The sequence below is a fragment of the Mustela erminea genome, chromosome 10 (genome assembly GCF_009829155.1).
Source record: "Mustela erminea isolate mMusErm1 chromosome 10, mMusErm1.Pri, whole genome shotgun sequence".
Taxonomy (NCBI): Eukaryota; Metazoa; Chordata; class Mammalia; order Carnivora; family Mustelidae; genus Mustela; species Mustela erminea.
Window position 1 is genome coordinate 47,735,055 of NC_045623.1, and position 25,818 is coordinate 47,760,872.

General features: G+C 39.4%; 2 protein-coding genes across 3 annotated transcripts in view; one reads left to right on the forward strand and one right to left on the reverse strand.

Moving 5' to 3' along the window:
- On the reverse strand, nucleotides 1-17,512 carry TYW3 (tRNA-yW synthesizing protein 3 homolog). Its single transcript, XM_032302162.1, has 6 exons — nucleotides 17,245-17,512; nucleotides 14,480-14,560; nucleotides 12,478-12,576; nucleotides 11,972-12,043; nucleotides 9,529-9,662; nucleotides 1-1,048 (listed from the first exon to the last, which is right to left on the reverse strand). The coding sequence occupies exons 1-6, from the start codon at nucleotides 17,416-17,418 to the stop codon at nucleotides 829-831; spliced, it is 780 nt and encodes a 259-aa protein (XP_032158053.1). The 5' UTR covers nucleotides 17,419-17,512; the 3' UTR covers nucleotides 1-828.
- The window catches only part of CRYZ (crystallin zeta), a 26,203-nt gene continuing 17,876 nt past the window's right edge, over nucleotides 17,492-25,818 (forward strand). Inside the window, exons 1-3 of one of the 2 annotated variants that reach the window (XM_032302160.1) lie at nucleotides 17,502-17,680; nucleotides 23,364-23,480; nucleotides 25,078-25,230. In XM_032302160.1, coding sequence (XP_032158051.1) covers nucleotides 23,370-23,480; nucleotides 25,078-25,230 — 264 coding nt within the window. In that variant the 5' untranslated portion in view covers nucleotides 17,502-17,680; nucleotides 23,364-23,369. Of the gene's footprint in view, nucleotides 17,681-23,363; nucleotides 23,481-25,077; nucleotides 25,231-25,818 lie in introns of both variants that reach the window. The other variant, XM_032302161.1, reaches the window with a different exon arrangement.

Genomic DNA, 25,818 nt, shown 5'->3' on the forward strand with positions numbered 1-25,818 from the left:
TCTATTAAAAACTTTCTCATTTTTATTTAATGTGATGCTGTCAGCACTCCTGTCATGTAAATACAGCAGGTGTCAGAACTATTATACAGAAGAGGAACTGAAAGCCTTGGAAATTCAATAATTTGTTCAAGGACCCTCCAACTTCCATGCAGCAGTCATAACATAGACCCAAGTCTTTTGATTCCTTGAAACTTTCCAAAACAGTATACAAGGATTCTGTAAAGATTCCTAGGTCTTAAGTTATCACTTCTGACCAGGTTTAGTGAGAGACCAGGCCCGCCTGTGTGGCAGAGACCATGCCCATGGCAAGCTCTGATCTGTGAGAAATAATGTGAAGAGGGTTCAGGTATTTTGTCCTGTCCAACAGCAGTTGTTTTCTCCACAAAGTCAAAATAAAGGGAAGGATTTGTCACTGGACTCCACAGTGACAAGAAGAAAGCTCATCCCCCTTTAAAGGCTGGAGATTTCAAAGTGAAAAAGGAAGTCAAATATTGTGATGACTTTTACTCAAATATTTCCAATGTTAAGGTTCTCTTGAAAGAGTATTGTAATTCTGTTTTACGGAAGTAGAAATTGAAACTTAAAAAAGAGAGGCATTAAAAAGTCAAATTCATTTTTGCAATGAATCTCTATGTGACTAAAACGGATGGTATTTAATGAGCAAATATTATACACGGCTATTTTTAAAAACTACGGATTTCTCTAAAATATAGAGAAAGAATAAGTCTTGCTTCTCAGAATGGCTCATACACTCAAGAAACTAAAATACTCTTGTAAAGAGCAGCTTTGTAATATCTATTAGAAATATTATTCTACCAAGACCAAATCTTAGTAATCTTCGGGGAAGATAGTAATACTGATTCCTGGGTCATCATCATTTTCACAATCTTCATCATTTTCTTCAGTAATACATTTGCCATGTGCTGCTTCTGGGTTTCTTTTCTTCTTCCGAGTATATGATGAATTATTTTTGTCTTTGATTTTCTTTTTGGGATATGAGTTAGTAATAGTTTCTTTTTCCAAGGCTTGTTGTAGGCAATTATAAAACCTGTAAAGAAATAAGTATTACTGTTAGATTTGTGCTCTCAAACAGAATGACTAAAATACATCTATAATTTTTAAATTCTATAAATTTGATAATGTCCCATGTCAACATTAAAATATAAATGAATCAGAGAAATAATGTGCTTCTTACTTTTACATGATCATTTAATTAGGAAGTGTGTTTTCAGTTCTTCAAGAACACACCTGAAAATTGGGTTGGAAACACCTCTTAACAACCTGTTTTCTACCCCAACTTCTATTCCACATGTACGAGCCAAACAAAAAAGGTAAGAACAGAAGAGTAATTATTTTTCTTTATAAAAAATGGTAAATGTAATAAAATCTCACTTTAGAGAATTTGGCAAATACATGAGGTTAAACTACCTCTACAGAATTACCTAGAAATAACCTCTCAGTATTTTTATTCTTTCCAGTTTATTAATGTATTCTGAATTAATGTATTTATATATGTACCCATATACCTACTGCTTTTTACAGAATTATTATAGTTTTACATTGTTTTATCAAATTTAATATTAAAAACATTTTCTGTATCACTAAGTAAACAACAAAATAACACTTTTTAATAGTAGTATAACATTATGTCACCTAGGTTGGCCTTAATTTGTTTTCAAACTTGCCCTAATACAAACAACAGTGTGACAAACATTTTTAAAAATAGTATGATGGGGCGCTTAGGTGCTCAGTCATTAAGCTTCTGCCTTCGGCTCAGGTCATGATCCCAGAGTCCTGGGATCGAGCCCCGTATTGGGCTCCCTGCTCAGTGGGAAGCCTGCTTCTCCCTCTCCCACTCCCCCTGCTTGCATTCCCTCTCTTGCTGTGTCTCTATCAAATAAATAAATAAAATCTTAAAAAAAAAAAAAGTAAAAATAGTATGATCTAAGTTTCTAGCTACTTATTTAGGACAGACCGCTAGAAATATAACTGCCTGGTTAAAGGGAGAATATTGTAAAGCTCTTGATAAATACCACCTGTTTTCCAGAAAAGATGTTCAAAAACATATGCTTCTAACAGCAGTACTTGAAAGATCACTTCATTCATATGTTGAATATTACCATAAAAAAAACAATGATAAGAGACAATGATAGCTTATAAAATAATAATCATTTTTGTTTGCGAGTGAAATTGTTTTTCATGTTTATTAGTTATTTTGATTTTTTTTAATGTGAATTAGTCTTTTCCTTTCCTCACATTTCTACCTTGGTTTTAATTGTGTGCTACAGTAAACTGTTAGTTCCCCCCCAATTGGTCTTCACATCTTTTCTCCTCGCATGTTAACACCTAATCCAATCCTCCACCTGACACAGGCTTTCTGCCATGTGGGAAGGCAGCGAGGCGGCATGGTATACTGCACGTGATTCACATGCTTGCCACTAGGAAAGTTAAAGGGAGGCTAATTCCCTTACTGAGTCTCAATCTCCTCATTTAGAAAAGCAGACATTATCCTGTACCGAGCTGGGTTGTCAGAAGGTTACAAGTGACCTATGTAAGTACTTAGCACAGTGCCTGGCACAAAATAAGTTCTTGATATGACCATTTTTATAGAATATAAACTCTATGAGACCAAGGACCCCATCTATCATGTTTTCTGTTTCATTCTTAGAATGTAGTACAATGCTAAGACATTCGGTAAAAATAAGTGAATAAACCACCACTGAACAAAAAGGTGAATATGGATGTGTTACCCTAGGTCCCCAAGCAGAGTAATCTGGAAGCTGAGAACCCCCTTGTTTACTGTGGGGATCTCATGCTTTTAAGTTCTATTATAATGCAAAGTATGACAGAGAATTTTAGACAGCTATGGAATAGGTTGCTATTTGGATCAATTTTCTTATTTAATTGAATGAATAGGTTATAAGTTCTAGTTGTAAAGGCTCTAAAATTGCCCTAAAAAACCAAGATAGTCACCTGTTTCCAAATAGTCCAGCCAATTTTAATATGTACCTAACATGATTACACCATATCCTATCCATATTTCAAGAACTTACATACTCACCAGTTATGTATACCTGATATCCAGCACCATGTCTGGCAAATAGTAGACACCCAATAGATATTTCTTTGGTAAATAACTCAATCTCAAAGAGGAAGTATAGTACAGGAAAAACAGTATAGCAGGAGGTACAGCAAAAGACTTTAGAGAATACTACTATTGTATAATTTTTTAGACCCTGTTCCATGGTAACAATCTTTTAGTTTAATGTACCCCTATATCCTTACCCAACTGAAACCTGGTTCCCCGATAAAGACGCCATCTGCTTTGCATTCTTCTCGAGTGGGTATACTTATTTTTTCTGCATCTCACCTAACAGAGTTGGGACGAGGTGAGAATGCAGCTGGCTCACCAACACTCCTTCATCTGCCCTTCATGTCATCTACCGATATTTTGTTCAGTATCTTACATTCATGAAAATTTCTACACCCGGCATAATCTTTCCTTCCCGGTCTTACCATCATCCCGGGTGACTTTAATGACTGAGTTTCTTCTCATCTTCCATACTGCCTATTTAGAATAGTTTAACACAATGACCCAGTAGAATGACTCATTTTATCTAAAATGTAAGTCCAGGGGCACCTGGGTGGCTCAGCTGGTTAAGTGTCTGCCTTCAGCTCAGTTCATGATCCTCAGGGTCCCAGGATCGAGCCCCACATGGGCTCCTCACTCAGCAGGGAGCCTGCTTCTCCCTCTCCCTCTGCCTACTGCTCTGCCTACTTGTGATCTCTCTCTCTCTCTGTCCAATAAATAAACAAAATCTTAAAAAAAATAAAAAATAAAAAATAAATAAAACATTAAGTCCAAAACTTCATCATGCCACCAAATGATGTCAATCATTTCAGACCATTGTTCCATTGATAAGAATGATTCACATGATAGGTGAATCACCCCTATCTGATCATAAGAGGCTATCCACGATATGCAACTCCATTTTCTACCATTCTCCACCCAACCCTGAATGTTAGACTCAGGTCACCGAGTCTTTTTTCTGGATTATACTTTATTCCTAGAAAATTAAAGATAAGATTAAATTGCTCTTTTATGATCATAGAGAATTAGTAGCTTGTATAAAATATCCTGTCACTCACATAAAAAAGTAATTAAAGAGGAACAGGTGCCTTACTTTAATCCTCCATTGAAGAACCTAAGAATTTAAAGCTACATCCTTGCGGTACCAAAAACAACTATAAAATGGAAAATGACTCTGTTGTCTGAAAGCCAAGAACAAATACTCCAAATACGTTTTCCTTTTGTTTTTTAAAGGGAATCTTTAAAAAGTTCTTTGGAAAACTTTCTCAGTAAGTCAGAAATTTGTTTTGCAATTACATGCTCTCTCCTCATACGATGCCCCTTTACACAGCACTCTGAAGCCCAATTCTCAAAGTGCAATTTTCTCCACTCTCACAGACAATAAAAAGAACTCAGAAGATAAAATGAAATGTATGCACAGGCAACTATCTTCGCCACCCCCAAAGAAAATCAAACTGTCTTCAGTTTCTCTACTTCTGCAGTCAGATTATCATGCCACGGGGCAACCTGTACTTAGCGCTCTCCATGACAGAACTTTTCAGAGCAGCTCTAGGAAAAAGAATTCTTTTTTTCAAGTCAGAGAACCACTTGCAATAAAGAGCTGATATTTCTCTGACTTCTGAAATAGGAATATAAAATTAATGAAATCTAGCCACAATTTCATACCCTTTAAGGGTTCTATTATTCACACATAACAAAAAAAGTTATTTTCACAGATACGTATTTAGATTTTAACTCAATTAAACTCTAGCATTTTTATTAAAAAACAGGTATGTGACGGAGCCTGTGTCAGGTGCTAGAGAAGGAGGGAAAGGACCCAGCTGTGCCCTCAAGCAGCTCAGGGTTTAATGCGAGCTGCAGAACTGTACAGACACATTCAGCATGCCATGAAGCAGACAAGAGGAAGGGGGAGTACAGCGGGGTACCTTGCTTCAAGTGAGATCATGAAACGCTCCTTGAGAAATAACCCAGTGCCGGGGCTGAATTATAAGGATGGACAGAAGCTGGCTAGGTACAGGAGAGGAAAAAAATGAGGAACAGAATATCCAAGGGAGAAACTATACAAAAATAAAGTTATGTGTTTTCACTTTATATTATTTGCTTCTTTGATCTTAATAGGGAAATGTGTGACTTATTATTTACCTGTTTTAGTTCTGTTTTTAAAAATAAGACAGCAACAACAAGGAGTCTAAGACATCTGTTACCCTTGCCGCCTCCTCCTTTCTACCCCCATTTCTAGTCTGTCACCATGTTTGGTTTACATTCTGCACTATCACTCCCATTCATCTTGCTATTCAAGCTCCTATTACTTCTCACCTGAACTGTGTGCCAAGAGCCTACACCACTCACTCTTATCTCTAGACCATCTTACACGTCTTCCAGAATAATCATTTAAGGCTTTGAAGCCTCATAAGTAGCTCTATGGATGGAAAAAGTTAACAAATTTAGCAAACACTTATGAAGTACTATTCTCATGCCAGGCCCTCAGAGAATGGTAAATAAGAAACTGTCATTATCTTTGGGGAACTCAATTTAATGGATTAACTTTTAAGTTCTTTATTGCTTATTATAAACTCAATAAACATGTGCTGGTTTTCCACTATGAGCTGGACACTACCTTAGGTTTTGGAATAAGAAATATTTAAAGCCTGTATGAGTATGGTTGGTGGCAGGGAGAACTCAGTCCTATTTTCAATGTGACCACACTGTAGTGGAAGAAAAGGACATACATGCAATTAATTAAAGTAATTCAATATGGTTCATATGTCTATTTTGTACTGAGAAATAAACTGTAACAATATTGGTAAATAATAAAAAAATCTGAACCAAGGAAATGGCTATGGGGTTGAGACTAGGACAAGAAAGCTAATGAGGGAAGGCTGAGGGGAGTATTCTAGTTAGATATGTTTCAATGGTTATTGGCTATACAGGCTCAGGACTTGGGAGAGATTTGGAGGACCTATCAATTATATGGGGAAGCAGCTGAAGGAATGGGCTAGGAACAACAGGCAGCACAAGCAGGAAGGAAAGCAGAGAGCGGTAGAACAGAATTTCATAGACCTGCCAATAGCTGTATGAAAAAATGCTCCGTGTCATTGACCATTAGGGACATGCAAATCAAAACCACAAATACATCACCTCACACCTGTCAGGATGGCATCTATCAAAAAAGCCCAAAAAAGACAACAAGTATTGGCAAGGACCTTAAGAAAAGGGAACCCTTGTGCATGGCTGGTGGGAATATAAAATAGTGCAATTCCTGTGGAAAACGGCACAGCAGTCCTTCATACTACCAGGTGATGCAGCTATTCTACTTCTGGGCAAACACCCAAAAGAACTGAAAGCAAGGCTCAGACATTTGTACACATGTGTTCCCCACAGTGTTATTTACAAAAGCTTAAAGACGGAAAAATCCCAATTGTTCACTGATGAGTGAATGGATAAATAAAATGTGACCTACAAATACAGTGGAATATTATTTAGCCTTAAAAAGGAATGAAATTGTGATACATGCTACAACATGGATACACTCTGAAGAGCGTCTACTTAGGTGAAATAAGCGAGACACAAAAGGTCAAGTATACTATTCCACTTACGTGAGGGACCTAGAATAGTCAAATTCAAAGTAATAGAAAATAGAATGGTTACCAGGAACTGGGAGTCTGGGGAATGGGGATGTGTTGTTTAACAGGTTCTGAGTTTGAGTTTAGGATGATGAAAAGGTTCTGGAGGTGGACAGTGGTGGCTGCTTAACAGTGTGAATGTACATGATGCCACTGAAATGTGCGGTTAAAACTGCTAAGTTTTATGGCATATATATTTTACCATAAAATAGAAAAGTTTAAAAAAAAAGCACAACTGACTTTTTTTCCAATTTGTTTTATCAACAGTACTATATGCCAATGTAGTCAGCCATTTTACTCTTTATTTACCATTTTCTTACTATATAGTTCATGAAGAGAAGAACATGGCTAATTTCCTTCTACTCATACATAGTCAAATAGTGGTTTCATTGGACCCAAGTCAGTCCTGATCTCTTATTAACAGATCCAAACAGAACCTTTCTCTTATAGTTGTAAAGAAATCTCCAAAACTCCTATTTTTTAGTTAGAAATCATTATATATAAAATTCTCTTATTCCTCCCACTAAGAAGTGGGTTTGGGAATTGTTTCACACAAATAAGACCTTTTTTTTTTTAAATTAAAAACGTTTACCTCTTAACTTTGATTTTTACATTTCTAGACTATTTCTTATTGCTGACACATTACTGACTAGGACTTGACTTTTAAAAATTCTACTATAGTTACTTGAATTGTGAAACTCTGGTCCTATGACAAACCAATTTCATACCCAAAGTCTGATTGCAGAACTTATCACCTCCAGTATTTTTTTTTTTTTCACTTTTCCACATTGGAAGGGTAACTTTTTCTCCGCATTTGGTTGAATGTACAGCTGTTCCCAGAGAAGCTCTCTAATTTGTTCCCCCTTTCTGAATTCACGTGTAATCTTCTAATCAGTATCTTAAGACACTTTCTGCCCTTCTTTAATTTTTCATTGATTTTATATGATGAGCATGGCTCTCTTGATAGCAGCATGCATACTATAATCTCAAAACATATTTTTGAGTCGATGGATTTAAAGTGTAATTTGATTTTACAGCTGGTGAACGTGGCTCAATTAACTTCACCAGGGTGTGTAGTTACTTGCTCTTGGGCTATATTTATAATCTTGTTGAAATTCAAGTAAGGAAACAGAGAAACTGATTTGTTACTTCCTACATTTTAGCAAAGAGCCTCACCGGAATACAATCTAAGGAACATAGTAAACTTATGGAATGGTACCAATAAATACCTAGATGTAGATCAAATTCAGTAGTCTGGGGAAGTGGCTGGGTGCTCCTTAGTACTTACTTGAAACGATCACTTCATTTAGAATGTTTGCTCAAAGCACCTGGTAGCCAGGTAACCCCTCAGGTTTTTTCAACCAGGGTTCTACTAGAAAATTAAGCTCCAATGCCCCAAGACACCCATTGTCTATAATGAGTTAACTTCTCTCCAATGTATCTACAATAGAAGATGTACACCCTTGTTGCCAAGAACTGAGAAACAGTCGCTTGAATAAGTTTGTGACTTCTGTGGTTCAAATGAGGAGTCCTGGTTAAGAAACCTTGGAGGGTTTGTAATGATGTGATCGTAGGTTTGTTTTCTCTATGTGTCACTGAAGAAGGAAAAGAGTGACCCTATCCTGAGAACCCATGACATGACAGGGATAGGGCCAGTCATTATACAGATGCTATTTATACTAAAACTGTTCTTTAAGACGGGAATTTCTCCTAAGTTAGATGGAAGACAAATGAAGTCAAGGATGTGGAGTAAGTTGTGGTGGAACCCGGATTCAAATTCAGTTCTGCCTCTGGAGCCAAATTCAACACTGCTACCATTGGCACGTGTAGTCTTAGCTACTTCAAAAAAAAAAAAAAAAAAAAAAATGTAGGTAGTAAAAGAATTTTAAGCAGGCAAGTAAAATAATAGGATTCCTTTGCACTTTACAGACAGGATTCTGATGGTGATACCAAGAATGGCTTGGCAGAGAGACACACCAGAAACATTCTACTATGAGACCAGCTAACAAGGCTATTGCAGCGGCCTAAGAAAGTGACAGTAGAGATGATCTAAGAATAATTTAGGGGGTGACTGACTGGTTGTGAGGTAGCCAAGGAAGTGGGGATGGAGGGAAGGACATTACAAACGCTAAGTTGGCCATCACTCCTTGACAAACTCAGAAGCGTACATCTTGCTGATGCCAGATCACCGGCATTCCCTTCATATAAGAAAGATAGCATCACAGTCACCTCTTCATGTCAACACACTATTTTTATGAAAAAGTTGACAAGAAAGTAATGTAAGAGTTTTATTTACCAGGAGGTAAAATTTAAGAAGAAAAGGTGTAAGGATGTGAATTGATAGTCATGATCCTTCCACCTGGGACAATTATGGCAGTTCTAGATCTAATCCGTAAGAACCAGCCACATACGTAAAAGATTTATTAAGCTAAAATTAACCAGGTTGCTTTCCTCAAAAAGAGATTCTACATAATTGCCAGCAGATCACATTCAGGGGGCAGTGTGTACCTCTTCCCTGGCTGCCTTCAACTTCATCAGTCATGGTCCCCATTGCTGTTGGGCTCTCTCACCTGAGGGGTGATGTTTCTCTCCCTTTATGCCTGTTCCTACCAGTCACGTCCCACTACCCTGATGGAGCTTCCCCTTTACACTCCATTTAGTAACCTTTACTGTCTGGGCTACTCTCACCTGTTACTTTGATCGCTTTTTTATTTTCTGTGATAAGATTACAAATAGAAAAGTTAAATGTGTGTATCAGTATTTTCAAGGATGACTTAGATATATGAGTACCATAGAAACATCCAATTAATATACCTTTCAATTCTCTTCTTGTTTTCCTCCATTTTTTGATTTGCTATCTGTAACAGGAAGTCGATATATTCCTCAGTCACCATCAGTTTTCCCTTATGGCTTAATGGAACTTCTAAGCCATGTGTGCTCCGGACAGCCTGCAGGAACAATTTAGATATGATGACTTATGCACTAGAGACACTGAAGATAACTTAAGAAAAGTCCCATTTAGGGCTGTGTTTAAACATGTTTGGTTCCATTACAGTCTTTAAGTTTAACTTTAATATACTTTAGCTAAACATAACTGAATCAAAGGAGATTAAATAGATTTTCCCATCACATAAAGTTATTTCTTAAGAAAGTCATTCTATACATTGTCTTTTAGGAAAGCAGAAAATAGCCAAAAATCAAATCACTTTGACAGTTTCACTCTCACTAACGCTTAGGAAGCTTTAATAAACTATTTAAAGAAAAGAAAAAAAATGGAATCTCAACAGAAGCTTCAAGGAAAAGTCAAAATGGACTGAATGTGAAAGAGCCTCTTAGTGCTGCTTGAGCAGAGTGTGATTATGAGAGATGAAAATAAACCATGCCTGGTAACTATCTCCCAAAGGGGCTGCCTTCTCCATGCTTTAGGGTTGCCAATCTTAGTAACCTCTTGATGAAACAGCCAATGTGTTCTGAGTAAATCCAAACGGTGGAAATGGTTTAAGAAGAGCAACAAAAACTGGTACAAGAAATAAAAACTCTTTCGTTGAACTTTTACTGAGCATCTACAGTGTTTTGGCCTCATGAAAGGGGTGAAGAAACAATAAATATAACCTCTGCCTTTAAGAGCTCACACTTTAAAACAAGAAATAAGTAAGTGAACAAAGGGTGACAAGACAACATAGGTGTTACGCCAGGAGAGACACACACACATATGTACGAACATGTCCATAAGTGTATACAGACACACACACGTAGTGCTAAGGAAACATAGAAGAGAACAACTGATTGAGACTGAGGCCTCCGCTTTATGGAAAAGGTAGCATTTGAGTTGGGGTTTTAAGGATAAGTGCCATTTTACCAGGTATAAAAATGGGGGCAGGGGACATTCCAGCCAGAGAAACAGCTCATCTATAGTCATGGAGACATGAAAGAGTACGATACATTTGGGAAAGAGCTCAGAGTTTTCTGTCTGGCTGGAGCAGAAGTATGCAAGCAGAGGATGAGCATAAGTAAGGTAAGTGGAAAATAGTTTGGGTAGGGCCTCGAATACAAGGGGAAATATATGGAGACCCTGACTTTTTTAAAAGGGGGATTCTGACAGTATTGGCTGGGGGGCCGAAAGGAGAAGATGGACAGCAGGAGAACGAGTCCGGAGACCACTGTAAAGACGGGGAGGATCATGATGGCTTAAGTAGGGGCAGTGACAGAGGGCTTGGAAGGGTGGAGTTGGGCATAAGAAATTAGAGGCAGATGTGACAGGACTTGTAAGTAACTAAACACAGAAGACAAAGGAATGGAAAGTGAATGAACGGTTCTGTTCTTGCTTGGGCTCCCAGATGGAGTGTACAGCAAGGAGACAGGGACACAAACCAGTACTGTGGGCTTTGACTTTCTAGTTAGGCATGTTTCTTTTTTTTTTTTTTTCCCTAGGTGTCGTCTTTTGTAAGCCATCTCTATTGGGAAATGGCAAATTTGTTAAAAATAGAGAACAGGAAAGTCTAGGAAGCTAGAATGGAAGAAAACCCTAAATAGTTCAAAAGCCAAGAATCCATACCATTACAAATAATAAATACTATCGCAGTCAGAACAGGGCAAAATCACTAGGCGCTGATTTGGCCAGGAAAGGACTCAGAGAGGGTGGAGGCTTAGCAGGGCTTTAAAGATCATCTAGTCCACGGTTGGCAGATAGTAAATATTTCTGACTTTGTGACCATACAGTATCTGTTATAACTACTCACTTTTGCCATTACAGCACAAAAGCAACCTGGGTCAGGATTTTATCAAGTGAGAGTAGTGGGATCTGACCTCCTGTGGACTGATCTTGGTCCCAGGGCAGTAGTTTGCTGGAGCCCCTGATATGGCCAAGAAAATTGAGACCCTGAGGAATTAAGGGGCTTGCCCGAGTTCATGCAATACAGCTATGGTAAGCCAGCGGAGGACTTTAGACACTTGCCTATGATTCTCTCCACTACATCATGGTACTGATTACATGGAGCTTGGACTATGTAGGATGAGGAGGGCACAGAGAATCAGCCTGAAAGGAAGTAGAGAAGGACACTATAAGATAAGAGCTCAAATGCAAATCTAAGAACTTGACTTTGCTCTATAGGAAAGAGTAAAGTACTGAAAATTTCTGAGCAAGGGAATGGCAAGATTTGGATAGGGAGAGACTAAAGCCCGGGAGTCCAAAGAGATTTTTCAATAATCTGAATCGCTTCAGGCCCAAAGAACTGCTTTTTGCCAAAAGTTTTCTTACCAACATAGTTTTGCCTCTCTTCCCCACGGTTATGCCAGAGTTCCTGAAACCAGAATCTATTGCCACTGAATGCTGTTAAAAAAAATAAACTGTTAAATTCTGATAATCTGGCTAATTAGATAAACTGGTTAGCTCTGCAAATTGCAGAAATATATATAACCTCAAACCTATAATTAAATTTTAAAACTAGTTAATTAAACTGACATCATATTTTTTTTTATAAATTTAAAACTTAGAATTAAATCTACCCTTGGGGTACCTGGGTGGCTCAGTCATTAACCATCTGACTTTGGCTCGGGTCATGGTCCCCTAGTCCTGGGATTGAGCCCCACATCAGGCTCCCTGCTCTGCGGGAAGCCTGCTTCTCCCTCTCCCACGATCCCTGCTTGTGTTCCCTCTCTTGTGTCTCTCTCTGTCAAGTAAATGAATAAAATCTTAAAAAAAAAAAAAAAAGAATTAAATCCACTCCCATACCTATAAATTTAAGTATAATCTAAAAACGTTACCAGAATCTGTGCATCCTGCAACTGTCGACACTGCACATGGAGAATGAGTGGTTCAAATTTCAAAATGGCATCACCAGTTGCTTTCCTCAGAGCTGGCATCTAAATAAATGAGAAATGTTAGGCATCAGACACCAATACATGATCCTTCTCTATGGTGACCTTTCACCATATGCAACTCCAGAAACATTCTGAATCATCCAGTATCCTTTTTCTGCAATAACTTTTCACTCTGTTTTCTTGGTCCTCTTTCTCCAACCACCTGCCTATTCTTTTAAAAGACCTGGTTTCTAATTCTCCCATAAACCCCTTGTGTCATTCTTTCCAGCCATACCTTGGAAAGTAAACTGTTACTCTATTTAATTCCAAAACAGATTTCCATTAAGGAATATGGTATATGGTATAAATTTTCATTAAGGAATATGGCTGGACCAGTCCATAGAGCATGTGACTCTCAATTCTGAGGTCACGAGTTTAAGCCCATGTTGTACCCAACATGCACAGAGCCTACTTTAAAAAAAAAATAAAGGAATATGATATGAAAGTTTTTTTTTTTTTTATGATATGAAAGTTTTATTCAGGGTATCTGAGTGGCTCAGTCAGTAAAGCCTCTGCCTTTGGCTCATGATCCTGGGGTGTTGGGATCTGGTCCCACATCGGGCTCCTTGCTCAGCAGGGAGTCTGCTTCTTCCTCTGCCCGTCCCTGCCCTTTGTGCCTTTGTGCCCTTGCACGTGCGCTCGCGCTCTCTCTCTCACAAAAATAAATAAAACATCTTAAAAAAAAAAAAATCTTAAAAAAAAAAAAGTTCTGGGGTGCCTAGGTGCCTCAGTGGGTTAAGCGTCTGCCTTTGGCTCAGGTCATGATCCCAGGGTCCTGGGATAGAGCCCCGCATTGGGCTCTCTGCTCAGCAGGGAGCCTGTTTCCTCCTCTTTCTGCCTGCCTCTCTGCCTATTTGTGATCTCTATCTGTCAAGTAAATAAATAAAACCTAAAAAAAAAAAGTCCTATTTAAATGCTTTGTTATTAGATTGAAGTTTGAGATGCATATATGTCTTGAGCTAGAATTTATACAAAGTGGTTATTATTTCTGTCCACCTAGTATCCTTGGGCAGTATCCTCCCTTCTTCACACCATTTGATTCCGATGGGACTGTCAATCATGACCCTATCATGACTCATGACTCCTGCTATCATAATCTCAGAAATGCCAAATGCCTAGGTCTGATCAAGGACAGCATTCCATTCTGGCAAAAATAACTGATCTCAAGAGGAGAACATCTAACCCAAGCAGGAAGACTCAGACTCGCCTGGAAGTAATACCTGGATATTAGCAAGAAGAAGTCCGTTTCTGCTGGGGCTACTGGCAGCTATTTTTCTACCACAAAGACCGTCTACAGCAGAAGAGAATACGGGTCAATATGCAGAAAGCCAGTACCCAAATAAGGAGATGAAGAATGAATGAGTACCTTAAGACAACACTTGAGTACCTGAATAGCTAATGTAAAGTGCCCAACTAATACAAACTCACATGAACTCATTTTAATTTCCGAAGCTAAATAATCCAGGATAGATAGGAAGCTTTACAAGAAGCAACCCAGATAAATAATGTATAACTGATTTATGTCTGTTTACTGGTAATATATAGATAGTACTATCCTTTTCTCTGAGCTACCTTCTCCTTGTATAATTTATTCCAGGTTACAGAGTTATCAAATAGTAGAAGTGAAATTCAAATTTTTTATTTACTCTGTGTCAATATCCATGAACTCTCTATGTCCAAGGGGATGTGTTTTGTTGAGCAATAAGTAATGCTTATTGCTTATATACATATTTATACTTTTATCTCCTAAATCAAAAGTCGCCGTAATGAATTCTCCTAGGCTTTCTAATCTTTAGTCATTATAATTAAGCACATAAATTTACCTTGAATGTGCTATTCTTTTCATATGTATTTAGTGTGAATCTGAATTAAAAATTTACTTCTAAGTTTATATATATAAACTTACCACATCATCTTTTACACAAGGTTTGTGTGCAACCAGTAGCCAGCAACAGTTTTGCTTTTGAACCTCAAAACCATTTATACCCTAAAATTAAAAAAAAACATAATTTAATTTAGTCATATAATATTTACACAAATAGTAAGTACAATGCATAGCATAATTGTAAGCTTTCTTAGATTAATAATCCCAAACAGTAATTTTAAGTATTACTGAGAATAATTCACTAGGTTTTGGGTAAAGTTAACCCGAAACAAAAATGAAACCAAATTATTTGGTATAGAAAGAAAATAAACTCTTAATATTTTCTGATATATGGTCATGATTTTGTCGGAAGAAAAGGGATTATTTTAAGGGGTTATATGCTAGCAGCCTGAGTTGTACTCTAGTTGTTTTATTTGGCTTACAAAAAAAAAAAAATTTTTTTTTTTTTTTTGAGAGAAAGAGGACAGAGAGCACGAGTAGGGGGTGGGGTAGAAGGGCCAGAGGGAGAGAGGGAGAGAGACTCTTAAATAGGCTTCCCAACTCTTGAGATCATGGCCTAAGTTGAAATAAAGAGTCAGATACTCAACCTATTGAGCCACCAGGTGCCCCTTGGCTTGCACAAAATTTAAAAAAGCAAACAAAAAAACAACTTGGAATTCCCTTTGTAAAAAAGCACTGTACCAATCCCACCGCTGTTACTTTTTAGTGACAGGTGGACTGTTCACACCCTTATAATAACTTTATTTTCTAAAGGCATACATCTGTAACATTGGGATTAGACTATATATATAGAATCAAAGGGCAGAGCTAGGACTGCAAGGTCAAAGCTTCGAGAAGCAATGCCTTAACATTAGGGTTTTTTGTTTTGTTTTGTTTTTTATTAACTGAAAAAATGTTTATTTGTAAGGTTCTATTAGATTCTTTGGTTATAAACATATTCTACCCTCAAAGAGGCTGGAAAGAAGATGCAGGGAACCACACTTAGTTTAAATCACTGTACTTCTACAAAGTAATTGTTTTTACAGTGAGTTCGCAGAAGACTTGGCTGTCTAGCTTTGTAAAGAGGAAGAGCTGTGCCTGTCCTAAGTAACTGGTTTGCTTTCATTGAATAACCTCAGAAACATTTATCTGATCTTATGCTGGCTGCTCTAAATGTTAGAAACAAATGTGTGACTCACCTCTAGCAAATTTACAGAATCTAGGGGCATATATAGGAACTAAAACTATCTCTAGTTTCGTCTTACCTATAGTCCCTTCATCCAGATTTTCCCACTTTTAATTTTTCTTCTTATATTGCTTTTCTGTAAGTCGATGCAAATCCTTCCCAAAAATAAGGCTAAATGAAAATAAATAATATACATAAAATGAAAAGAGGTTCAGAAGAAGTCCTAAGACAGTTCAGAAGAAGCAGTCATTACTTACAAATGGGTATGTATGCTTGTGTTCAGATGGGAGAGGGGAGTTTTGGAAGCCACATCTCAAATATATAGACATGGGGGGAAACATTTCAGGAAAAATAAATATGAACAAGGCAAGGGCGGTAAATATAAGAAGAAAAAAAGACCAGCTCAATTCTAGTAAAGAGATAAACACGAAGAGAAGTAGCAGAAAATATCAGAGCAGCAGAAGGGTTGGAAGGTCTAATAGAATAGGGGTTTGGATTTTGTGTTGGAAAAACGTGTAATAAAAGATTTCAGCATGGATGAGTGACATGTACAGAACTGTCTTTAGGAAGGTGGATCTGCTAACAGTGTGTAACATGGTTTAGGGTAGAGAGAATGGTAGATCAGTGACCTATCAGGAAAACGCTGCAGAAATCCAGGTAAAACAGGGCAGTAGATGAGAGTAAGCCCAACTAGAGTGCCACGGCACAGGAGGCAATATAAAAATATTCTACCCCGCTAACCTGGGGGACCAGCAAATTATCAGTCAACGAGGGATCTTAAAAAATGAGCTTGTGAGTGTGCTGTCTTTCATGCTTTGAATTCAATCCGAATATTAATATCGACATGCAGCTACCTTTTATAGCTCACTTAATATGGGCCAGGCATGATGCTAAATGTTTCATCCCATTTCTACTACATAAAATCCCTAAGAAGCCGATGCTCTATTATCCTCAGTTCAAAGAACAGGGAGGGGTTGAGTTTAGATAACCTTCCTAAAATCGCAAAGCCAGTAAGTCCCATAATTAGCTTAGAATCTAAGCAGTATCACTCCAAAGCCTGAGGGCTTGACCACTATCTCAGACTAACCCACACTGCGCTATTTTATTTAGCATAATGTAAAAATTACCAGAGCTGTAATAACGGAGCGGGCCACTAGGAGGCAGTAAACGCCTTAACTACGGAGACGTTCTATCTAGTAGTTAATTCGGTAGCGCGATCGAAGAGAAAAGCCTCTGAGCCTCGCCCTGGGAAGTCCTTAAATTCCCCCACTATTCAGAATCAAATTCTCTAATCCTAGCAACTCCAAAGCATTCTCAGGCCAGCAGTTTCGCCATCACTGGGGGCCTGAAATATATAGAAATACATAATGTCATCAGCTCCGTCCCAGAATTACTGAATCAGAATCTGTGTTATAAAAGAGCACCCGCTGATTAAGAGACCCGTTAACGTTGTAGAAGCACTGGCCTAATTCAACCTCGAAGTTTCATAACGAAGCCGAAACCCCCTATCAAAAGGACAAACACAGGCTGGACTGGGGTGCACGGGGGCCGGGGTGGGGGGCGGCACAGGGCTCCTGGAGTTGCACTCCGCAGGGCTGGCGGGGAAACAAAAGGGCCTCACCCCGTCTAGGAGGATGATGCGCCCCGCGCAGGAACTGGTGGTGAAGTACTGTTCTCGCCCATTCAGGAGCTGCACAAGTTCTACCACATCCTCGTCCACACTGCCCTTCCGGCTGAGGTCCGCTCTGCTCAGACACTGGGCCTTCCATCTCCTGAACTCTGCGGAACGATCCATGCGAGGAAGGCTTTAAAGTCTTCACTTTGACATAAGCCCTCGCCTTTCCCTGGGGGAAGCCATTTTGAGGCGAGTGGTGGCCGGAAAGGCCCAAACTTCCTCCCCGTTCCGAGTTCGGGAGCGCGTCGTGCCCTCCCCCGAGGGCGGGGAGACGGGCGCGGGCGAGGCGGAGCCGGCAAGGGTAGAAGACGCCCAGGTCCGTCCCCTTTTCCGTGGAATCTGAGCTAGCCTTCGCAGGTTTTGCGTCCCCACTCTAGAACCGGGTAAGTGGTTTTTTAAAAAGTCCGCTTTAGTTGTTGAGGCAGCGGGTGTCCCCGCCGCTCGTCCACGGAGGAGCCGAGTTTGAGTGCGGTTGCGCTCTCGTCCCGCGGTCTGTCCTGGAGAATCGGAAAAAGGAGCTCGTGGCCCAAGACCTTTCCCTCTAGGGGATGCGAATTCCTCATGCGTAAATCACGCAGGGAGTTTCGCTTGCCGGCCGCGAGCCCCGATCCTGGTCTTCAGGGAGGCCTGCGTTTCGGCTGCACCCCGCAGCGCGCCGTGGGTCCCGCTCCCGCCGCCAGGCCTGGGCTTGGGCATTCCGGCTGCAGCCGGCGGCGGCCGCGCGCAGTGCAGCCGGCCCCGCGCAGTGCAGCCAGCCCCGCGCAGTGCAGCCAGCCCCGCGGCGGGAACGGGCTGGTGCTCCGCGCCTCTCCCGAGCTCCGCCCGCCCGGTCGGAAGTCGCCTCTGCCATCAGAGCTGCTGTGTTCCTTTTGGAGAGAAATGCCTAGTTTCCTGGACCCCCCCACTCCCCACCCAACCCCGGTGACCCTGACCCAGAATGATTTTCAAAGGAAAAAAATTACAAAATAACCACGTAAACACATCGTTAAATGTTCACTTCGTTCCGAGACGAAGCTTTTCTCAGTGACCAGGGAATGCGTTAATGATTGAACTCTTGAAAGGCCGAAGTTTGGACTGCTCGCGGAAAAGTTATGCGATTCCCACTGAAGCCGCTGGCACGCTGCGTCTGTGTCTGGTCCGCAGCAGCAACTCCCACCGAGCTCTTCCCCCAGCCCTGGAGAGCGGCCGGCCTAGTTCCATCCAGTCCTTACATCCAGGAACCTGGAAAGGTCTGAATCAACTCCTCCACCACCCCCTCTTACCAGAACTGGGCACTGAGATCCAGACCAAAAAAGCAACCTGACAAGGTCACACAGCCAGGCAACCACATTTCTTAGGTTACTTTTAATTTTTTTTTTTTTTTTTTTTTACATTTCTAGCTTAAGACTATAAAAAAAAGAGAAGGCTTACATGAAGCTTTCTTGATCAACAGCAGCACATTTCCTAACGATGATTCTCCTTCCAAGTTCTAATTTTTTTTTCTAGGTTTTACCAGAAATTCTTATTTCATCTTACGCCCTTCTCTCATTAAGTGCCCTTGCTCTGGCTTTGTGACTTGATTTCTTCATTCTGTATTAAAATACAGTTCTAACATTTTCCCCATCCCTTTAGTTTTTATTAAACCAAACAGACTGAAACAGAGCATAGAAAAAGATCACTGAGGAGGAATTTTAAATTCTGTATTGCCTAGATTTCGAAGTATGCTTGGCAACTTTTTTAAGGTTTTATTTGTTTATTTGACAGATCACAAGAAGGCAGAAAGCTAGGCAGAGGGGGGTGGGGGAAGCAGGCTCCCTGCTGAGCAGAGAGCCTGCTTGTGGGGGCTCCATTCCAGGACCCTGAGATCACCACCTGAGCCCAAGGCAGAGGCTTAACCCACTGAGCCTCCCAGGTGCCCTGCTTGGCAACTTTTTATGGGTCAAAAGTACAACCAAAAATTAAGCCAGGTCCTCCAATTTAAAATTTACACTTGATGAATAGAAAAATCTATTTGAAAACACTAGCAAGGTGGCAGACCTGCTGACATGGAAATGATTTAGTCTAACAGAGCCTGGTGCGTGCTGGCATGCTGTGGAGGGCTCATGCAACTGTTGCAGTTAATCTCGGCCAGGATGGTAAGCAAGGGAGTACTGGCCCCTTTTTACAGATAAGGAAATTTTTACTAGTTTTCTGTCACGGCCGGCGGGAAACGTAAGGGTAAGAGGATGGTGAAAAGAAATTAAGAGACAAAAAGATGGGGGCAGGAGGGACACTGAGGAGGATGTCCAACAGGGCCAATTTTATTCCACATCTTACAATCATTTATAAGGCAGATCACAACAGAAGGAGTAATACATCGTAACTAGTTAGATGACCGCAAGTTTCTATAACAAGTTTACATTAACTACAAGCAAACCTCGTGATGCCAGGTAGTCTGGGCTAGTGCCATTAGCAAGACAATCAACCTGGGAGTGGATTATGGGAGGGTCAGGAACAATAAGGACCAACTAAGAATTCATGATCCTGACCACATTGTACCCTTCTGTAGGGAGAAGGTGTGGGAAGTCACGTAGGGGAGTGCACTACACACAGCGCCGACCCTTTCTCAGTGTTACTCAACTTTCCCGTCCTTAACCTTCTCAAGGTGTCCCGACTTCGAAGGAGACACCAGTCAGGGCCTGGTTTGGTCCTCGACCCCAACCGTGTGGTGGCCTCCACAGTTTTCCTAATAGAATGAGGTCCTGTGTATCACTACTGGATCACCCTAACTTACAGCCTTTTGGAACCTTTCACACTCTGAGCAGATGCCTTAATCATAAAATATGTAATCCTACCTGCGGGTTAGTTGAATTTCATATTGCTAGCTCAGCCTGTCTCACTATCATCATTATAAGGTATATTTTTAAGAGGCTAAGTATCTTCTATGCCAACATTTCAAAGGGTAAGATGAAAAGGATTGTATAGTAAGGAAAAAAAATCAATCAACATTTAACATACTAGAGTTCTAGCTCTGCCTCTGTGTGACCCTGGTGAGTCTCTTAACCTCTTAGAATGTTTTCTCATCCATAAAATGAATGATTTTCATTCGGTTTCTGCGTACAATTAAGTGGTTGCTTTCCTCCCTATTGTGAAAATAATTATACCAGTGGGCATAAAATACTTGGTTTTTAGAAGATCAGTTATTAGGCGTTTAAGGATTATAATTACTATTAGCATATTGTATTATTTTATTCTTATTATTCCCTTTGACATATCCCCTTATGTATTATATATTATGAAGCAGGTGATGATTCTGTGAATAGTTGAAGGGGTTTTTCAAAGGCAATTTGTGCAGTTTGAAGCCTGATCCATCATAGTGGCAAAGGCTCAGTAGGAAATAAGATGGACAGAAGTGGAGGAGAAGACAACCCTGTCAAGGTTATGCCTGGTCTCCTTACATGCTTGATAGGATAAAATGGTAGTACTAGGTGAGGCAGCAGAGTCTTCTAAATCCAGTATTAAGGATGAGTATCCTTTTTCCTTTGTTCTTTTTTCCCTACTTAGTAGATACCAAAATGTAGGGGAGGAAATGTATATGTTAGATAATTTTGATAGATTCTATTTCAGAGTAATTTTGCTTTTATTACTGTTACAGTTCTTTGAGGATAATAATGATGTCTGTTGGTGAAAAGCTAGAGGCAGGTGCTGGAAAGAAATAAATACGTAGGAAGTAGGTAGAAGTGAAAAAGTCGCTGCAGATCTTACATGGTGTATGTAGCTGTGTGAGAGACTGAGCACAGTTAACAGGAGCTAGGAGGAGGGTTGGGGCATTTTCTCTTTGCCCTTTGTGTTCTCTGGGGTTAGCACAGTGCCTCACTTACAGTTAAGGTTCAAAAACTACATGCTGAATGAGTAATAGCCACTGTTTGCTATTAATATTTTGTTTAAATGATTCTCCAGACTGAATTGTTTGAGGTGAAATTCTTGTTTATAATCTGAGTCCCGTAAATATTGTTGTGTAAAATCAGAGGTGATTATGGAATTATAGAATCAAGAATATTTTAATGAGTAAGAAAGGAGAAAAGAGATGGGAAAGGAATCATGATGTCTACTATATATAGGAGTGAACATTTGCAGGGTTCAGTGCTTGATGCTTGCCGTGTCTCTACCACAGTAACCCTGAGTGGGAGCCCAGTTTTGAGAGGAAGAAGCTCAACAAAGTTGATTGCCTTGCCCAAGGCCATCTGGCTAGGAAATGATAGAGCTGGAATTGATACTGAAAGCTGTCAGATTCCAAAACCTGTACTCTTTCCATACACTGTGTTGACGGCAAAAAGGGAAAAGAAAGCTGTGTTATCTCCAGAATGGAAAACTATGAGCTGGGCAGCCTTGTTTCTTATTTTTGTTGCTGCTGGGTTTTTTTTGTTGTTCTTGGTTTGTTTTATTGTCTTTATATTTTCACTTTCTTGTCTAAGAAATACCTGGCCTGAGTGAAGAGCTAGATAGAAATTCAGTAGTGAGACTGCTGGTGGGTGTGGAGTGAGCCGCCTTTTCCAGGTCCTCACCCCGCACAGTTGTCACCCTTAGGGACAGCTCAGCTACTCTACAATGACCTTAGGTTTATGTCTTCTGCCTGTTTCTGCCCCCTTCTGCCCCCTTGTATTTGAGGTTTGCCCTTTAGGACATGTCTCTGCTAAACCACCCTCTAGCAACAGACAGTTTACTTTCTCCTCTGTGCTGGTACTGTGTGGCATCACTTAAAGAGTCTTAAAATGATACGCTTTTTGGTTAATTATATCAGGAACTTTCCACCAATAACATGATCAAACTGCTTTTGATCGCCCCCCTGTACTTGGAGTGACATTTTATAGTTACCACATAACTGTTCTGAGTAGTCCTGTGTTGAACTTCAATATAGTCAAAGTCTGAGTTCTTTCATCTCAAGTCCTAGTTTCTGCAACTCTTTTTGATCTTTCGCCTACTCATGGTTGACGAATATAATTATTCCAGAAGTTAGCAACGATGTTCTGGGTGGTGGCAGAGTCTAACTAACTACTTGATGTCGTTAATATCAAGAAAGTGTGATAAACCACAAGCAAAATTATGGAGATACAGTCAAAAACCTTTTTGTTTCATTGCCATAGGTATGGAAGATTTCCATAATTAGCTATTTTCCTATTCAAATGTTGTTTACCTTTTCTTTTAACTCTTGAGTTTTCATTTTAATGATAACAGTGGTAGAAAAAAAGTAACAGTGATAGGACAGAAAGGTTAACTGTAAATGACCCTTGTGATTATAAAAGATTACATAAAGCAGTCTTTGTAGTTTTTCATGTTTTCCTGCTTTGTTAAATTGAATGAACTTCATAAAGCTAAGTGTTTCACCATTGATAAATCTCAAAAACTTAATGTTGAGAAGAAAAAGTAAGTTGCAGAATTAAGTACAGTATGACCCAATCTAAATAAAGTTTGGGACCGTGCAACACAATAACACATGTTGTTGCATGAAGTAGTGATAGGACGTCATGCCTGGGACTGATGAGCACTGAGTTTATGGTAATAATCACCACTTAAAAGGCTGGGCCAGGAATGGGTTTGGGGATGGTTATAGAAGGCTTTAGCTATGTCTATAATGTTCTAGGTTTTTAGAATGTTGAGATTTATTAAAGCAGGGGGCAGGTAAGTGTGTTCATCATATGCTTTATGATTCTCTCTATATTTGAAATATTTCACAATCTAACAGAAGGTCTATTTATCCAATGTTAGTAAAACTTAACAAATTTCTAAGATGTAACAGCACAAGCTTGCCCAAAAAGAAACCCAAGATACTGTTTCATGCTATGTCTAGCCAGATGTTTTTGTTTGCATGTTTGATTCCCTTGTGGAAGGCACTGAATCCCTACAGGAAGTAATATCAAGTATTTTGCTTTGTAGCTGAAGGATTTGTAAGATGAAAGGTCCTTAAACATGAAATGAGATCTGTGTAAGCTCATGATTTAAATTGTTGTTTGAAAAATTGTTTGATCTGCCCCCTCCAGGGGGAAAAACATAGTGATACAGCCTAGATACCATATGACAGTAGATTATTTTTTTTTCTTGGTGTCTAGATCACCATGGCGACTGGACAGAAGTTGATGAGAGCGATTCGAGTTTTTGAATTTGGTGGACCAGAAGTGCTGAAACTCCAGTCGGATATTGCAGTACCAATTCCAAAAGACCATCAGGTGGAAATAATTCCATAAAAATAGGCAATAATTACACTGAGTGCGAGTCTCCAGAACATCAGGCTCATGTTCAAAAAAAGCAGATTCACAATAATTCATAAACACAGTGGATTAGGACAGTTTATACTGATGCTATAAAGAGAGCATAATTATAACTGTTAGTGAGTTACATCCATGAAAAGGGAAAATAACTTGCTCAGAACATTTTTGAGGTTGAGGATCATCTATGAAGTGCAATAATTGAATTTTTCTGCATGGAGTCATAAGTAGTTTTGAACAAGTTATTCTATTACAAACTTTCATGATTTCTATTTTGTGCACAGTAGGAAAATCATTTTCTTCTGCATACATGCCTCCTATATATGATTTAAGAGAATTTAAATGAAGAGTTTAATCATTTCCGGTGACTTTAACAATATACTTTCTCATTAAAAATTATGTATTTTTATTACTGCACCTTCCATGACTTCCAAGTCTCATTTCCTTAATGAACCTTGAAGCATCTGAGAGTTTTTACAGTTTGGCCATAACCTAACTTTAGAGATTCATATCTCATTGCTCCTTTTCAATAGACTGTGCTGTAACAAGCAGCATTGTCTGGTTTCCCCAAGAGCTGCTTTTATTCCTTCTGTCTTTGCACATACTATTCCTTCTACCTGAAACATCCTTTTCTCCCATTCTGAAAGAATGTCTACTCTTCTTTTAGGGCCTAGCTGGGATACCATTTTCTTTGTAAGGCCTTCTCTTACTCTTATAGCAAAAGATATCATTACATATTAAATAAGGTAAAATTAGCTTCTGTGGTAGATGTAACCTCAAAATCTCAATGGCTCAACATTAGAAAATTATTTCTCATTCACTAAATTCCAAAATTCTAAAATATCAGTGGGTAACTCTCAAAGAGTGATTTGTGGACCCAGCCTTCTTCCATCACGGGGCTCTGCCACCTTCAACACCTCTGCCTTCTGGGGTCACTTCTATGAAAGGGTGAAGGCACAGTGTGGATTGCCTAGAACATCTTTATGAGCCAGAAAGTGGCTCTGGTCACTTTTGTTCACATTCTGTTGGCTAAAACTCATATAAAGGCACCAAGAAATAATATTCTTCCTAAGGACCCAGGAGGAGGAGGAATTGGGTTTGATGAGCACATAAAGGTTTGTGCCACACATCCTCTCAAATATTTCCACTACTATTTTCCCTTTTTTTTTTAAATTTTTATTTATTTATTTGACAGAGATCACGAGTAGGCAGAGAGGCAGGCAGACAGAGAGAGGAGGAAGCAGGCTCCCCACCAAGCAGAGAGCCCGATGCGGGGCTCAATCCCAGGACCCTGGGATCATGACCTGAGCCGAAGGCAGAGGCTTTAACCCACTGAGCTACCCAGGTGCCCCCCAAAATGTTTTTAATATAACACATTAATAAGCCTTTCTGTTTTATCTTTTTTATGTATATGTTGGTTTGCAAAACTAACAGGAGCCCATTGAAGGTGAGGTTTTCCCATCTATTTTTATAATTCCCATAATCAGTAGAGTCGTATCATTAACGCTGAATGAATACCTGAATGTTCTGCGTGAATGAAAATACATTGTCATTGCAGGTTCTAATCAAAGTCCATGCATGTGGTATAAACCCAGTGGAAACATACATTCGTTCTGGTACTTACAGTAGAAAACCGCTCTTACCCTATACTCCTGGTTCCGATGTGGCTGGCATAGTAGAAGCCGTTGGAGATAATGTATCCACTTTCAAGGTATTACATTTTAAATTATTTCCATTTTGGCTTAATATTTTTCTTAAAATATTTTAACATAGCTTTTAAAATGTGTCGTTAGTCTTTAAAAGGCCCCGTTATAGATTAAGGAGAGCATTTGCGGTGATGAGCACCGGGTGTTGTATGGAAGTGTTGAATCACTGTATTGTACACCTGAAACTCGTATTACACTATCTGTTAACTAACTGGAATTTAAATAAAAACTTCAAAAAAAAATGAAAGGCCCATTACACAATTTCTGCCACTTGGGGGACTCCTCTATTCAAAAAAGAGATTGGCTTTTATCTAGAGGTCTTCCTAGTTTCCATTGTTGGGGATAAGCGCTGGGTAAATTCTGTATCTTCACATTCTCACAGAATTCAGCTGTGATCCTTTTGATGTAGGAGAAACATGTAAGGACAGAAAATAGGCAAGGAAATGATACTATTTCCTCTCAATAATACACAAGCCAACATAATGTTTAATTCTTTCTATAAATTTAGTTTCATAAGATAAAGGAAAGGCCAATTCTTTTGAATAATAAGTAAAAGATGAAAAGAATGCCAGGTCAACTATACATTTTTGGAG